At 46.2% G+C, this 17,539-nt stretch overlaps 1 protein-coding gene across 1 annotated transcript; it reads right to left on the reverse strand.

Annotated features, from left to right (window-relative positions):
- Positions 1 to 498: 498 nt before the first annotated feature.
- On the reverse strand, positions 499 to 12,899 carry LOC149355273 (uncharacterized). The gene is made up of 4 exons (XM_089583744.1): positions 11,821 to 12,899; positions 3,517 to 3,614; positions 2,577 to 2,797; positions 499 to 1,745 (listed from the first exon to the last, which is right to left on the reverse strand). Exons 1-4 carry the CDS (start codon positions 11,864 to 11,866, stop codon positions 1,625 to 1,627), a joined length of 486 nt encoding a protein of 161 aa, XP_089439870.1. The 5' UTR covers positions 11,867 to 12,899; the 3' UTR covers positions 499 to 1,624.
- Between the last annotated feature and the right edge of the window lie 4,640 nt (positions 12,900 to 17,539).

The raw sequence follows: 17,539 nt of genomic DNA on the forward strand, positions 1-17,539 counted from the left end.
CTAACCGGCCTTCACAACTGTCAATAAAGGCCGTTACATCTTGGTGGAGGTGCAGGGTAGCGGAGAGACGTCTTTTCAGGTGATTTTGTTGAGGCGCCAGTAGTCAACGCAAAAGCGGATAGAGCCGTCTTTCTTGGTGACAAGGACGACGGGGGAAGCCCAAGGACTGTGTGATGGTTGTATGATGCCACGCTGCAGCATATCATTGACCTGGGCGTCGATAACCTGCCGTTCGGTGGCCGAGACGCGATATGGGCGTTGGCGCAACGGCGAATGGGCGCCAGTGTCGATCCGATGGGTAACAGCTGAAGTGCGACCAAAACGGTGGTGAGAGAAGTCAAACGATGACCGAAACTTATCTAGCAGGGCCGCAAGCTGGGTCTTCTCCGGTGGCGAAAGATTTGTGTCGATTGAGCCCACAAAGACGGCCTCGGGAACGGGATCAGGAGACGGTGAGGAGGAAGTAAGTGAAGACACTTGCAGGCGGCAGGAGTCCTCAGAAGGGTCCCAGGCGACGACGGAAGCGAAAGGCTGGACACATCCCAAGCATTCACCACGAAGAAGAGTGGAGGGGCACAGGAATGGATTCGTCAGGGGCAAGGCGCTGCAGCCGGCTGAGACGGCAAGCACGGCGAATGGCAGGGGTAGACAGTGGCGAGAAGCAGAGGAGTCGGACGGGATGAAGATGACAGGGCCGTTGGATCCAGAGTCGCAATGAACAGAGGCGAGCACAGCAGAGCACGGCGGGATCATGACGTCATCAGCCACAGTCAGCTTGGAGCACAAGTTAGTGGAAGCGTTCACAGAGTCGTCGCCGAAGGGAAGAAGGGCGACTTCGGAATGAGCGCAGTCGATGACAACGTCATGTTGGGAGAGAAAGTCCCAGCCTAAGATGACGTCGTGAGACGGCCATGGGAAGACGATGAATTCAACAATATACAGAACGTCCTGAATAGTAACTCGGGCTGTACATGCCCCCAAAGGCGCAATAAGTTGCGAATTAGCGGCGCGAAGCATAAAACCATATAGCGGAGTCATCACTTTTCGTAACTGGCGGCACAATTTCTCACTTAGTACAGATACAGCAGCACTGGTGTCAACAAGCGCGAAAGCATCGGTGCCCTCCACAGAAACCGCGATCAAATTTGTCGGAGAAAGTCGAGGTCTTGAGCTTGGTGACGAGCAAGCAGTTCTTGCCTCCGGAACTGCGGGCACTAGTTTTCCGAAGGGGAAGAGGGACGACGGCGCATCGGGGAAACCGAGCGACGACGCGGAGATGGAGCACGGCGGCGAATATACGGCCTGAGATCGGAGGAAGCAGTGGTCTCAGAAGGCGAAGTGCGGTGAAAAGGCTGGGGAGGGGCGTAGGCGTAACCTCGAGGGTCAGTATTGGCAGCAGGGGACAACACTTGGCGGCGGCAGGGACGCATCACATGGCCAGGAATGCCGCAGACATAACAAATGGGTAGGTTGTCCGGTGTCCGCCATGGACGGAAACGTTGCGGTGGTGGCCAGGCAGGACGAAATGGTGTCGACTGCGGTGGATGCTGGTACGAAACGAACGTTTCTGGGCGGGGACGCCTGACGGCTTCGGCATAGGTAAGTGGCAAAATAAATTTATACATCATGACCTCCAATTTTTCGTTGCACGTCCCCCAGCTTCTGTGAGAGGTGCATGCGCACGGCTTTCAGTCTCTTCTCTGCAAGCTCCTTTGGTATGTCTCCCATGTAGATATGAAACAGAGCTGCACAATAGAACACAAAATAGGCCACATTTGAACACAACTAGATACATGATAAATGCAAAAGTGAGATTCAGAATTACCACTCTCATTGTAAAAACACAGAAACGAATGTTCGCCATTAAAGGGGCCATGAAGCCTACTTTCGTGCATACCCTTGTTGTAGCATTTAATTCCCAACATATTAAATTACAATACCCAAAACTTTCAGTTGATTCCGTGCGGCAGATATCTTTAAAACGATTTTCGTTTCCTTTGCGAACTGACTGCTTGTCTGGCAACCTCTGATTGCTGACGACACATGGGCCTACCCACTCCGCGTCTGCTGTGTGTTGTTGGATGCATTGAGATGCTTGCATGAAAACCAAAGACAGAGATTACTCGAAACAACAGGCAATGCTATTTATACATTCTGTGCAGATATGTCAATTGCACTATCTTTGTCGCAGCAAGATCGGAGAACGCGCACAATGACTTGCCACCAGTCGTTGAGAACGCTAATTTCACAACCAAATAGATAAATCAGGTTACTGGCAGAACGGATCTTAGCGAGAGCCACACAAACAGTGTGGAGATCTCTGAAAGTGCTGTGATAGAGCCTGCATGAAGAAACGTATGGGCATAACACACCTTGCAAAAACTAAACGTCACTTTTGCCCGACTTTGCAGTTTTGGATGCAATAAGGACATTGCAGTTGTTACAAACCTCGGATACAATGAACAGGATCTCCATGACTATCACGCTTTCTGTAAGTGAGCGCGACTGTATTTGGCTGAAGCAAAGTTTGATTGCCTAGGTGTTACTCAAAGCAAAGAAAAAAAAAGCACTAGCACCTTTCAGAGAAGACTTTTTCCGGTGTAAGTGCCGGTTTCGCCTCTGTTCTGCCAAGAGACCGGCACTTATTTGAAAGCACGCCAGTCACGCTGCGGCTCTTCAGCTCATCAGGTGTCCAATACACCTGAGTAGCACCGCGGCAGAACATTGAGTCTGTTGGTGCTCTCAGGAGCATCTGCCAGGCACCAGGCTCCATCCAGAGCCCACTGCCTGCATAGACCTGCAGCAAACGTGGAGAATTTCGCATTTGTACACATTAACAGCAATGAATCAAGGGATTTTAAATATTTCATAACTTAAAACAAACAGCTGAAAAACATAAAAATTATGTAGGCATGAATGCACTCTTTTACAGCGAGCAGTGTCCAAAATCAGTAGATTTTTTATTTCTAGCCTTATAATTCGAAAAAAAAGAAATTGCTTGCGTGCAACATGAAATATATAGCACAATCTTCTGACAGTTCTAGCTTCTCTTCATTCCGAGTCAAATACCGCCAAAAGTTGAAATAATGTTCTCTGCCCCAATTCAAACAAACTTCAGAAATGAGAATAAATTTCACATACCAACAACTAGGCATACCTGACAGAACAAGGCAGCCTCCTCATGATCAAAAATTACTTGTGTACTAAGAATTTCCTCAGGACAAGAATAACTGCAGACCCATTATGGCATCGTCAGGTAATGAAGTACAAAAATGACAAATTAGAAATGCTGACCTGTGCCTTACATGATATTGTCTGAAACCACACGTCTATGCTTTGCACACTACCCTTTTCGGCACACTTACTGGGACTAGTATACGTTTCTACTGTAAGCTAGCATCATCCTCTAAACTGTACCCATTTCACTATGTACCAGCCCCAATTTAATTAAGAATCATTCACTCACTCTACTATGGTATTTGATACACTATATGACTTAAGAACACGCACAATCACCTTTCCATCATCCCTAGCAGAACCTATCACAGTGTCCTGCCCACCAGGCAGCTGGAGCTGGCAGTCCGCGGCGGTCTCCATCTCCTCGGCTGAGCATACTTTTTTGACAAGAAAAGGAAGTACACAAATATCAATGCACCTCAGCAGCACATATAAGCAAAAGCAAACTGAGTTCAGTTTGACATTGTGGGCTATCAAGTAAATGAAAAAAATTAAGTATTTTGCTCTCAAGGTAACAGTGAAAGCTTTGCACAGTAGAACCTCGCTGCTGAGTTGATGGGTGCTGCATTTTCCTGGCTGCTACACATTGTAGTGGTCTAGATCTGGCATGATGATAATAGGGTTCCATGCATTATAAACCCTGCTGTTCGTTGCATTGTAACTTCGGCCACATTCCTACACAGTAATACTTGTGAAATAACACCCCATGCCAGCCTAAATGAGAAACAGTGGCAGTCATATGTTTACTTCTAAAGCGGCTTTACTTGGCCTGGCATGTCTAGCACCACTGTGTTAGGCAGACGGCATTCAGACAGGCTGTGCCATCATCATCAACAGTGGTTGCACTTTTTTGAAGCAGCAGCTTCACTGCTACAGGTGCACGGCTGAGATCGCCATGTACGCAACATGACCTTCAAGTCTGCCACAAATAAAATAAACAAACAAATAAACCTCACAATCAGTGGGATTCAAACTCAGGTCCATTGGGCGAGAGCCAGGTGCGCTAACCACTAAGCTTCAGACCCACGGTGTGACAATTCAATAAAACTGGAGATATACAGGGTGTCCCAGCTAAAAGTAACCAAGCTTGTTAAAAAGAGGATGATCCCTAGCCGAGTGAGACCAACTGAGGGTTGTTGATAGTCGCGTGTCCTAGTCTGCAGTATTTAGCAAAGACTAATTAGCTAACTTTTTCATTATTGCTTTCAGGAAGAAATTGTCAATGCAGGAGTTGTAGATCCCATAGAAAAATAATCGTTTGCCTTGTTTGCAGCTAAGTACCACTGATACAACTTCTTTTATCTGACTTAAAAGAAAGCCCGCGAAATACAAAAAGAACCACGTGATAGGGAAGCAGTTACAGCGCTCCCAAACGAGCGATCAAGCAACGACATCCGCTTATGTTTGCAACGCTGTCCCGTACAGCTTTTGGCGTCTTGAGGAGGTGGCGAGATATGCACCAGGAACTGCTCATGCGTCATGGAAAGTGAGCGCGGGTGCTGCTTTTCAAGGAAGTGAAGCGCGGCTCGCATGGAGCGCTTTTTCACGCGTAACCTCGCCTCGAGTGATAGGAATGTGGCCGTGCCGCTAACTTGCACCGTCACGCGCTGAAGAAACGGTCGCCCTAGCGCCGATGCGAGAGTTAATTACGTATATCTCGCAACCATCACAAAACGCCGAACCCCGTTCGGGACAACGTTGCAAAGATAAGCGAATGTCTTTGCTTGGCTGGTCGTCTGGGAGCGCTGAAACTGCTTCCCTATCACGTGGCTCTTTTTGCATTTCGCGGGCTTTCTTTTAAGTCAAATAAAAGAAGCTGTATCAGTGGTACTTGGCTGCAAACACGGCAAACGGTTATTTTTCAAAGGGATCTACAACTCCTGCATTGACACTTTCTTCCTGTAGGCAATAATTAAAAAGTTAGCTAATTAGTCTCTGCTAATTAATCATGTTTGCATAATAAAAAAAAATACTACAGACTAGGACACGCGACTGGCAACAACCCTCAGTTGGTCTCACTCGGCTAGGGATCATCCTCTTTTTTACAAGCTTCGTTACTTTTAGCTGGGACACCCTGTATATGTGCTTCTTGTATACTAACTGCTAGGTTACACAGCCGCTCATGCAATATCATGGTAATTTGTGATTCGAGCGATTCATGATTGATCAGTGACAGGCGATTTCGAGAGGAGTTTGAAGAGGAATAACAAGAGGAAGACGAAGAATACAAAGAGGAAGATTAGCGCTCCACACGCAGAAAATCTAACACCACGGGTATAGGAAAAAATCAGCTGTGGTTTAGCTTCGGTTAAACCTGGTGAGAAGCAGTAGTTTCACGTAGCTACGTGCGGCAAAGTCCAAAGAAACAACAATCTTTCAACAAGCCGAGAAACTAGAAACAAACAAAGCTTTGCAAAGCGCAGCCACATGAAGCTACCGCTTCTCGCCATGTTTAATCAGAGCTAAACCACAGCTAATTTTTTCTTCACCTATCCTTGTTTCTTTGTAATTGTGCTGCTAGTGTTAGTGTGGCTGGCGCGATTGATTTTGTCCTTCCGCACCTCATCACATCTTTTGTGACTTCTGGATGCACACAGCAGTGGCAACAAAGAGGGCTAGCCTCCGCTGGAACCAACCATTATGTTGGCTGTAGCGGCATTAGACATTCTCAGAAAGTATGTTTGCAATGATCGCAACAGCCACATAGCCCCGTAAATTCTGGAGAAATGAGTAGTCCTCACCGGACGTAAGAAAATGCAGCAGACAATGCTGCATGATTTTTTCAAGTGCCAGCACTGCAATAAATGTGTTTAGTTCTTCATTCCTGTCATTTTTAAATTTGTCCTACTTCCTGCCTCTAATGTTTCCTCGCTCTTGCATTTTTTTTTTGTAGCAAGAGCTATTGGTCGCAAAGTAGCATTTTCACTGCGGCGGTGGTCACACCGTGGTCACACCGCTTCTTGCGCCGCTGCCTAGCAACCGTTGCCAGATGGAGCCGCGCCATCTGGTGCAACGTCAGAGGAGGAGGAGAGCCAGAGATAGCAGTAGGCACAGCAAGAGACCTCCCAAATCTACGTACGCATTCACTGGACACCCAGAAATCACGCACAAGGGACCGGGAACAGGACTGCCCACGAGGCTGCTGGCGCGCAGCTAGAGGAAGACCGTCGGCATTGCCTTAACGTGAGCCGACCAACTCGGACCACCCTTATCGTTCTCCCATCCCGCTCATAATACCTGACTCTATCATCACACGCCTTTAACAAGAGCAGAGGGGTTTGTCGTGGGACTTTGTCCCAGACATTACTCCATCCATTCCTTCTGGACTTTCTCGCCCGGCCCAAGTTCTCACTCACAAGGTGCGAGCCGGTGCAGCGTACACCCCGGACATCCCGAGTCGATGGCACCGAACCAGGATCGGCTGCCCCGATTGCCCTGCTGACTCTGTTGATTTGCACCACCTGATCTGGACCTGTCCTGGCACTGCGAGCCTCTGCGCCTGCTACACCTCTGCCTACCACATCCAGACATACTGTCACGTTATAGTGACGGGAGTCCAGCGGTCAGGAAGACACCAACAAGTCTTGTAAACGAAGCTCTTTATTTGGGCTGACTTGCGCCCGCAAAATAACTGAATCACTCGGCGTCGGCGTAAGCAACAAACGTGCTCGTCAGTCGTCGAACTACGAATGTCCGCCGCTCGCGGCATCGCTCAATTTAAAGGCGGCAAGGAAACTTCCAGATAACAGGACAAGATCATCTACAGTAATCTAGAAAAACCTAGATGCAGCCCTTCATGGCTGCGATCAATCGAGATTAGTCTGGTCGCTTCTCGCGCCACGAACAAAAGTGATAACAACCCTTTCCTGCAGCCTTGAGCGTAACGAACAAACACTACAATGATACGTGGACCTGTCCTGGCACTGCGAGCCTCTGCGCCTGCTACACCTCTGCCTACCACATCCAGACATACGATGACTGGACGGCCCCCAGTACCGACGCCAAGCGCAAGCTCAGTGCCCTGCTAGACTTCATGTCAGAGACCGACACCCTCACCTTCACCTAACCAACCCACTTCCCCCTTGGGCCTCAGGTCATCCTTGTGATTAAAGATTTATGAATGAATGAGCAGCGGCCTGTATAAGAGGGCGGTTCGTTGAAGCTGTTGTGGCCAGAGATGGAGAGCGAGTCGGAGAGGCTGAAACAAACCAAGCTTAGCTGTTGGAACGAAACAAGGCAAAGGCGACCAGACCGAGGAAGAACGTGCAGAACGTCTGAATAAGCGACGCCGTGAAGATGCAGCTCGACGAGTTCGCCTAGCCTCTGAAGGTCCATTACCTCTCGCTACGTATGTCTGGCATAGCTGAGCTAAGCCACAGCCAATTTTTTTTAGTCCCGTGAGGAGTACATCAGCAGGGTTATGCTGTATTAAAACTTGTAGAAACATTAATACTATGAGAAACACATCTCAGTGAAAAGTTGATCGGCTGCTACACTAACAGTAGTAAAGCTTTTTGACGGGCTAGTTGGTACATATTCATATTTGAAAGGGTGTGCGCTAAAAAAGACAAACACAGGAAAAAGATAGAGACGACAGGAAAGAAGCGCAACTTCCAACTTTAATGACGACAAAAGAAGCCAGGCGCACATATATATCCGCTGATAAACAGATATGAGCTGCGTGATGGAGCGTGACCCCATCAACCAAACATAAGACAGCGCAAAAAATGCATATCTAAGTGACATTAAAAGAAACCCAAGAAAGTGAACATATCAAACACCTGCCGAGGTAAGGTAAAAAAGTGGGATTCGTATCGGCTGACAACAATGCATAACAACATGGGAAAACAGAGCTGTATGAAAGATGACACTGAAAAAGAGGATAACACCATAAAAAAGGCTAACAACATGACGAAATTTTTAACAAAGAACAAGTGAAAGATGGAGATAAAAACCGTGTAAAGGGTGGTAAATAAAGGCACATTGGAACATCTAAAAGGACAATAAAACATAGAGAGGCGAACGGGTTAATAGTCTAGATGGACCCATCCAGAAAGGCAAGTTCATTTCTAGACAGGTTAATGGAAGGCGTGCTAACGCACTTGTCTTTCCTGAGGTGAATAAAAAAGGCCTCGATTACTTCTATTTCTGTCTTGTCCTGAGCCTTAGCTAGAAACTTGGTTTCATTAAACTTGGGGTAGCAGTTCTGGCAACTGCTGCAGTGTAACGGAAGGTTACCTCCAGACCTGTTCTTCATGGTGACGTTGTGCCTGCGGGCGCGCTCATTGAAACATTTCCCGGTTTGACCCACATGCACTTTGCCGCACGTCAAGGGAATCTCGTACACAACATTGGCAGTGCATTGTGTGTACACGGTTTGATGCTTGATATTACAGGCCTTCTTAACACGCTTCCTGGTCACCATCGGACATAATTTCGCCAGTTTGCAAGTAGCCGAAAAAACTAGCCTAACCCCGTGACGAGACGCAACTTTCTTTAAATTGTGTGAAAGACCATGCAGGTAAGGTATAACCTGCACAGGTTTCCGTTCTGTTTGATGTTTAGCATGCTCCGAGGCGGTCAAAGGAGCTGAGACCGGATGCCTCGAAATATTCTTTTCAGGTAAAACGCATAAGCCTGCTTGTCCACTACGTGCCATTGTGTCTGAAAGGGATACGTGGCAAAACGTTGTGGGTGACTTCCTTCGGTGCCAACTGGACAGAATAGCTGGCGCTTACCCTTACCGCGTTCGAAGCTCAAAGGAAGTGGTGCAGGTACTGGAGGGAGGCAAGGTATCGGCCACAACTGGTTTTTCAATTGACGTTGAGGACTTATTTTACTCTGTGCCTCACGACGGGTTGTTGGATGCTGTTCGTGAACATTTGGAAGAATTTGGCGAAGTCAGGTTTCAAAATTCTGCCGGTGTCACAACTGAAAAATTTCTGGACCTACTATTGTTTTATTTGGATTCCACTGTTATTTGCTTCCAGGATGAGTTTTACTTGCAAAAAGCCGGAATTTGTATAGGTTCCTCAGTCGCACCGGTCTTATGCGGAATTTTTCTGGCGTCATTTGACCGGCGCCTTGAAGCTAGCTTGAAGGACACAGGGATAACATGTATTTTCAGATACGTCGACGATTATCTTGTCCTTCTTAACGCACCTTCATACTGTGCTGCTGATACACTTGTAGTCCAAATTCTCACTACCTTCTGTTCTTCATCGAGGGGTCTAAAATTCACGCATGAACGAGCAGATCATGATCGACTCCAGTTTCTTGACTTACAGCTTATTTTTACAAATGATCATGTGTGTTGGTCTTATCAGCCGCACTCAAAGAAGTCACTTTTGCCCTATGATAGTGCCCACTCCAAGCTGGTAAAGCTTGGCATAGTATCTCTTTGCATGAAATCTGCATTAGAAAAATCCTGCGGCCACAAGATAGGTGAAAGTTTCCAGTGCCAGATCGACCGAATTTCTGCTGCAGGTTACCCTGCAAATCTGGTCACGAACATGTATGAAAACCTTTTGCAAAAAATTAAAAACTCGGAGCATGCTAAACATCAAACAGAACGGAAACCTGTGCAGGTTATACCTTACCTGCATGGTCTTTCACACAATTTAAAGAAAGTTGCGTCTCGTCACGGGGTTAGGCTGGTTTTTTCGGCTACTTGCAAACTGGCGAAATTATGTCCGATGGTGACCAGGAAGCGTGTTAAGAAGGCCTGTAATATCAAGCATCAAACCGTGTACACACAATGCACTGCCAATGTTGTGTACGAGATTCCCTTGACGTGCGGCAAAGTGTATGTGGGTCAAACCGGGAAATGTTTCAATGAGCGCGCCCGCAGGCACAACGTCACCATGAAGAACAGGTCTGGAGGTAACCTTCCGTTACACTGCAGCAGTTGCCAGAACTGCTACCCCAAGTTTAATGAAACCAAGTTTCTAGCTAAGGCTCAGGACAAGACAGAAAGAGAAGTAATCGAGGCCTTTTTTATTCACCTCAGGAAAGACAAGTGCGTTAGCACGCCTTCCATTAACCTGTCTAGAAATGAACTTGCCTTTCTGGATGGGTACATCTAGACTATTAACCCGTTCGCCTCTCTATGTTTTATTGTCCTTTTAGATGTTCCAATGTGCCTTTATTTACCACCCTTTACACGGTTTTTATCTCCATCTTTCACTTGTTCTTTGTTAAAAATTTCGTCATGTTGTTAGCCTTTTTTATGGTGTTATCCTCTTTTTCAGTGTCATCTTTCATACAGCTCTGTTTTCCCATGTTGTTATGCATTGTTGTCAGACGATACGAATCCCACTTTTTTACCTTACCTCGGCAGGTGTTTGATATGTTCACTTTCTTGGGTTTCTTTTAATGTCACTTAGATATGCATTTTTTGCGCTGTCTTATGTTTGGTTGATGGGGTCACGCTCCATCACGCAGCTCATATCTGTTTATCAGCGGATATATATGTGCGCCTGGCTTCTTTTGTTGTCATTAAAGTTGGAAGTTGCGCTTCTTTCCTGTCGTCTGTATCTTTTCCCTGTGTACGTCTTTTTTAGCGCACACCCTTTTAAACTACACTAACACTGATGGCTAAAAAGATAACTGGTGAAATAATGAGGGCTAAGTGACAAGTGACAACCGTGGCCGCAGTGGCTCAGTGGTTATAACGCTTGGCTGCTGACCCAAATGACGAGAGTTCGATCCAGCTGCGGCAATGGAATTTCGATGGAGGCGAAGTTCCAGGGGCCTGTGTGCTGTGCGATGTCAGTGCACGTTAAAGAACCTCAGCTGGTCGAAATTTCCGGAGCCCTCCACTACCACGTCCCTCATAGCCCGAGTCGCTTTGGGACGCTGAACCCCCATAAACGAGCCTTAAAGACACAGCAGAACACTGCGGAGCGAGAGCAGTTCAGAAAAATCGCATATCCTGCCAAAAATGAAAGGGACAGTACAGCAAGCCTCATAGGCAATGCAAAAAGAAAAAAAAAGACGTCAGGTTCAATTAACTGCGCATCTGCTGAAGGACAGCAGGAACACTGTGCCAGAAAACTTTTCAACCTGTACACGGTACAACGCCTAACAACTTTGAATGTACCAGACGACCAGAATAATGCTAATATATTTTGTTAATTCACAAGAAAGGGGATGTCAATCAATTAAAAAGCTTTTAATTATTAGATAACTATGGGAAAGAAACATGAAGCTTAATGAAAAGGCTTGAAATGCAACTGAAGGCAGGACGACAAGCTATCGAAAGGTATAGATGTAATCACACAGTAGAGTAGGAGAGCGACACAAAGTAGAGATAAAAAGTACAGAAAGAAATGGGGCCTGGGAAGGGTATGTAACCAATTTCAAGAAAGGTCAATGTAGCACATACAGTCAAAGTTAGGGGCACAGCAGAGATGGTGGAAGGATGAGAGTAGAAGTTTCAGGGGATAAGGCGCCCTCAAGTGGCACAGGACAGGATTAACAGGCGCTCATTGGACAAATCCTTTGTTTGCAGTGAACATTTTCTTAGGCCGATTTGATTATGAAAAATAAAAAATGGCATGCATCACAAGAAGGTTCGCTCACCAAACTCGTCTGGCCCACTGCCACTAGCCCCATTGATGGATGTCATTGCTGGGGCCAGTTCTGTGAATTAGGTATAGTTAGAGTTCATGTCCTTACACCAAAATGCACATCAAAGGTACCGTAAAAACCCGCGTATAATACGAGGTTTTTTCCCATAATTAGCGTCCTAAATTTCCGCCTCGTACTATTTGCGGATCCGAACAAAAATTTTCGAAGTTACTCGATGTTTTGGTTTCGTTTTTGCGGCGTGGCTATGGCTTCGCTTCGCTATTGGCGCGTGGCTACGGCTTGGCTTCGTTACTCTCGACAAACGACGTCACGACGTCGTTTCTTTGTTGATCCGTTGGGTGCGCCGGGGGGTCGCGGTGTGCCGTGCGCCTGTTGACAACGCACGTGCTAGCATGTAAGGCACGCTTCGTGAAGTGGATATTGTTTTAGAGAGCACGATGTCACGGTCTCGAAAACAGTACTCGGCTACTTTCAAGCGATTTTGGCTGCGGAGAACATCGGCAACGGTGCGGCCGGGAGGCAGTTTGGTGTCGTCGAAGGAAGCATTCGTGGATGGCCACAACAGAAAGAAGCCCTTTTCGCGTGCAGCGGAATGCGACAAAGCTTTCGCGGCCGTTTGATGGTTGTGTAAACAAACCGTTCAAGGACGCAGTCAGGCGGTGCTACGCAGAGTGGATGCGCTCAGGTGAGCCTGCAGTGACGCCAACCGGGCGGCTGAAGCGGGCTTAAGAAGTGCGGCATCTCGAACGCCCTCGATGGCACGGAAGATGAGTACATTTGGGATGATTTGTCGGACAAAGAAATGTTCGAAGAAAGCGCTACTGAAGAACAAAGTAATTGAAGTGAAGTGCGGGATGCGATTTGAATAAATGTCTTCTATGAGCTTGTGTTACTCGTATTATACGCGGGTGAAACTTTTTTTCCCATTTCGCGTCTCTAAATCTTAGCCCCGTATTATATTCGGGTTCGTATTATACGCGGGTTTTTACGGTATATTCACACAACGGATGAGGTCACAAAAAGATCTCTAGCATCACCTCAAGTAAAGGCAGTGTCCGCATGCTGAAAGCATTCACACAAGAGATGAAAACAGCAGATCTTGTCCTAATAGAAAAAAAACGCCCTCCTCTTTCCATCTGCAGACACCAATTGGTTGGCGTCAATTCGTGACGTCAAGCCACATAATGCACAGTTCACCCTCAAGATTTGCAATTCAGTCCACCGTGTGAATTCACCTTAAGATGACTTCCAAGAGCACTTACTTTAAGCTCTAAGATATACATGCATGGTGACACCTACAACATGCAATTTGATGAAGTAGCTTAGCTAAGAAAAAAGGGATGAGCAGCACACATGTGAGCTACTCAGGAACAAGAACCAGAGCTAATGTTTTAAACAGTTACTAGGCACATTACCATAGCATGAAAATGCACACACACCTCTCAACTGGCATGTTAGAAATACAAAACACTTCAGTAAACTATCTACACAACAATAGCACACCTTGCAAACATACACCACCTGGACTTTGTGTTTCCCAAATATAAGACATTCATTTTGTGCACAAAATTGCAACAAATAAACAAAGTAGCAGTGCCACCTAATTGGCCATTTAGAAAAAAGGAGCAGAGGTATTATGAACAGCAGAGTTAGTTGTTGGCCTGGTTAGCATCACTGATTTAAGTTCATAGTTTTCCAGCCCTACGGAACACACACACATACATGAGCCGCCACGGCAGTTCAGTGGTTATGGTGCTCGGCTGCTGGCCTGTTAAGACACGGGTTCTATCCTGGCCGCGGTGGTTGCATTTCGATGGAGGCAAAATGCTACAGGCCCGTTAATGCAAACTGCATGCAGGAGATCTAAAGAATGAGGACAGGTTCCAAACTTGTCAAGCACTGCAGTGATTGTACAGAGATTTTCAAGTGTGAAGATCCTTAGCAGAAGCAAGCCACTTGTGAAGGGACAGAGACGCATCATATTAAAAAAGCTGGTTCACAATGTGCGAGCAATACTTCAGTTGTATCATATAACACAGAAATGATGTTTCTTTCATAGTTTTGATGATAAAGGTGTGATAAGTTTGTTTTTTTCCTGCTCCGCTGGTCTGAAGGCATTTAAGCAGTGTCTGCGCCGTTAAATAACCAGTTGTCAGTGAGCGCTGTGTTTTATCCTTCTTCCCAACTTCAGTAAAACGGCAAGTTGAAGAAAACAGCGCAGCAACAGGCACAAGAAAGAAGATGGGACAGGTGCTGACTAGCAACTGAAGGTTTATTGAAAAGGAACACTTAAAATATACTCTCTTCACAACCAAGAGCGTGCATGAGCTGCGCGAACAACACTGATAAGCTATCAACTTCAGTCATGGTGGTCAAGATTCAACAGTTCACAGCCATGAACGGCCATCCGTCCTTGTTAATGATTGTGAACTATTGTATCCTGACCACCATGACTGAAGTTGACAGGTTATCAGTGTTGTTTGCGCAGCTCATGCATGCTCTTGGTTGCGAAGAGAGTATATTTTATGCATTCCTTTTCAATAAACCTTCAGTTGCTAGTCAGCACCTGTCTCATCTTCTCTCTTGTCCCTGTTGCTGCGCTGTTTTCTTCAAGTATTCTTCTTCCCTTCTTTGGTCAGGCACCGTTGCACTGGAAAACTACAAATTTAAAGTACTCTCAACATTTGCCTGAACAATTTAGCACGTCTAAAATATGCTTATCTTCTGGTAGCCTCCAGCTGCTCACAATGATGGTCTCTTCTAATTCATGATGTGACAAGCAAAGCTGCATCCCTGCAAAAAAAAGAAAGAACCAAAAATTTCCTAATACAAGCATCTTGGTGGGCACACGTCTAATAACAAATCTTTTACAATCCTCAATGAGCACAGACATTGGACAGCTCTGTACAAAGAACTTATGTCCAGTCACTTGGCTCAAACCAAAATAGTGAGAAAAAAATCCGCCCTTCCCTGGCAGCGCGAGCATATTTTAACAGCCTGAGCAACAAATTGTTCTGAAAGTGGCTAAAAATGCATTCATTACAAAAAAGACATCGACTATTCATGCCAACTAAAATTCCTCAAAAGCAAGCAAATAATATACAAACAAAAATTCCCATTCCCGCATCTCACAGCAATGGCCAGTGCTGCTGTCTGGCTTGAATCCTGCCTTACAAGCGGACCTACTGGTGTCAGCCATGGGGACGGCCATTCAATTGCTTAAAACCACAAGGGCGTTTGTAGATGAAGACGCGGCTGGAGGTGGTTGCACATCACTCCCTTTGTCTTCCCTCAATTGTGCCATGGCAGGTGGCCGACAAAGTAAACTGAGCAAAGAGGGCAGGCCCAGCCTATAGTCTTTTTCAGCCTCACTGCTGTGCACAATTTGAAAGGCATAGTTGCTAACGGCCGATTCTTCGTGGGCTACATAAGCTAGATCACAAACTGATGATGGGTGCAGGGGTCAAGTGGATGCAGCTAGCACAGGAAAGGGCTAATTTGGGGAATATGGGAGAGGCTGTCGCCCTGCTGCGAGTATAGTCCGGCTGATGATGATGAAGGATGATTGAATTCCAATGAATATTTCACTTTTCTTACCCTTGGTGCAAATCGCTGCACAGTCCCATAAATGTTGGTTATAAGAGTATACATCTGATTAAGAATGAGAGGGAAAATACTACACTACTGGCATGATGCAGCAGCGTCAGTGTTAAGTGAAAGAATAAATTCTGGTTCCTTGCTTACAATGTCGCTGGATCTATGCTATCTTCCAGTAGAATGCATGAGAACTGGTGTAATGCCCTCGCACAAAGCGCAGACGTTAAGGAACATGCACAACTTGTTCTTCCAGAGAACGAAAAATTCCAAAGTAGTGGTAATGACCATCGCTCATCACTGCTGGATCACTATGCCTCTGCGTCTTTAGTAATTTTCTAGAATCCGTGGGTAACTCTGGATGGTATGGTTTCAGCACTTTAAGCAGGGAATGCAGGTGAGAAGCAGGCAATTGGCTATTAATTGCCCACACGCGCAAGTTGTGCTCTAGACATTGAGTAGCGGAACCAGACTCAGGTGTCATCCTATCTTCATAACCCACCAACTCCTCATTGTCAGAAATTCGCGACAACTCTTACGTTGCACTTTCCATGTCAGGGATGCTGCTAGCGGTGCTAAAATCTGACAAGTGAGAACTGCGGCTTTCAACTGCGTCCTCGACCGGCGCTGATAAAGAGGATAAAATAACATTATGCGATGAAAAGGCATCTTGAAACTGTTCTGCTCCTGTTGCGCACAATCTGCTGCCATGACCATTATCAAGACTGACAACTGCCAAACAGGGTAGCATTTCGTGATGCGTACCCGCAAAAGCCGGCTCTCACCATCGTGGGTACCCTTGACGAAAACAGTTTTCTAGTTCGTCGTGAACAGCCTCTGCTGTTCTTCGGCGTCGTTGCCGAAATGACACCTCGATTAGCGAACACTTCATTCTCTTCATAATACAACGAATGTAGCACTTTATCAAACTATCACGCAGGGCATGGGTAACATATATACACTACTGGCTTTGTGCCAACCAACACAGGTCACAGCACAACAATGCAAGTCTAGAAATCACTCACCATTGAGGTCATCCTCTGGGCAAGCCTTTGTTGTTTCAGCTAAATTCCAGTGAAACCACAACGAAACACAGCAGTGCGGGCACGACGACCGCCAAAAAACTGTACTAGAAGAACAAAAAACGTGAAAATCTTGCCATGACTGCCGCTGACACGCGAGTTCTCGGACCAGCGCACGCCGCAGGATTGGAATTTGTCTCTCGGCGCGGCCGCGAGTAGCCGCGGTTTGGATTTGGACCATTAGACTGCAGGGCGTCAGTGAAACCAGAACTAAATTTCTTCGGCAGTTTTAATTTTGTCTGCCTGTTTAATTAAAAACAAAGTAATTCCAGCTGTTTAAAAATATTTCAGATAGAAATATATCTTTCTACCTTAGTGTCACCATTTGCATACACACCACATGCAAACTTGCAATCGAAGTAAAAATTAATAAACAAATTAATACTCTCACGGTGAGGGGAAGTGATCTGGTACCGACTTTTCTATTTGGGCTTCAGAAATAGCCAGAGAGGGCAGATTAACCTATAGCATGAATGTTATAGCAATGCCATCGTATGTGGTTCAACATTTATTCATCATTTGACAATATTGCTGCAATGTGAAAAGACCACTTCAGAGCAACGTTATCAGCAAGTTGCTTGGTAGCATAGCAGCAACATTATCTAATGTTGAAGAATGTTAGCGCAACATAGTACAACATTGGCAATGTTGTGGCAACGTTGCAGTTACATACTGTGCTACTAGGGATAGCAGCGAGGCTCTATGGTGAGGCAGCTATGACATATAATGTTCACCAGCTGCTGCACCTTTCTAAGGCTACGCGCATGTTTGGCCCATTATGGGGTGTGTCCACGGTTCCTTTTGAAGATGGGATTGGCCGTGCACTGCGGCTTGTGTCAGCAGCCAAGCTGGTGCCTATGCAGGTCGCTGAACGGTGCATAATGCAGCAGTGCTATCGAAGCTCAGAAAGAAATTTGGAGCTCCCAGCTCATTTGGCTTTTGCCAAGAAAAATATTGGCGCTTAGCACACAAACAGCTACCAGACATGTGCTCTAGGTGTGCCACACCCTGTTCCTTCATTTCCCGAGCAGCTA

The sequence above is a fragment of the Amblyomma mixtum genome, chromosome 3 (genome assembly GCF_055824585.1).
Source record: "Amblyomma mixtum isolate Tamu chromosome 3, ASM5582458v1, whole genome shotgun sequence".
In the NCBI taxonomy this organism is placed as follows: Eukaryota; Metazoa; Arthropoda; class Arachnida; order Ixodida; family Ixodidae; genus Amblyomma; species Amblyomma mixtum.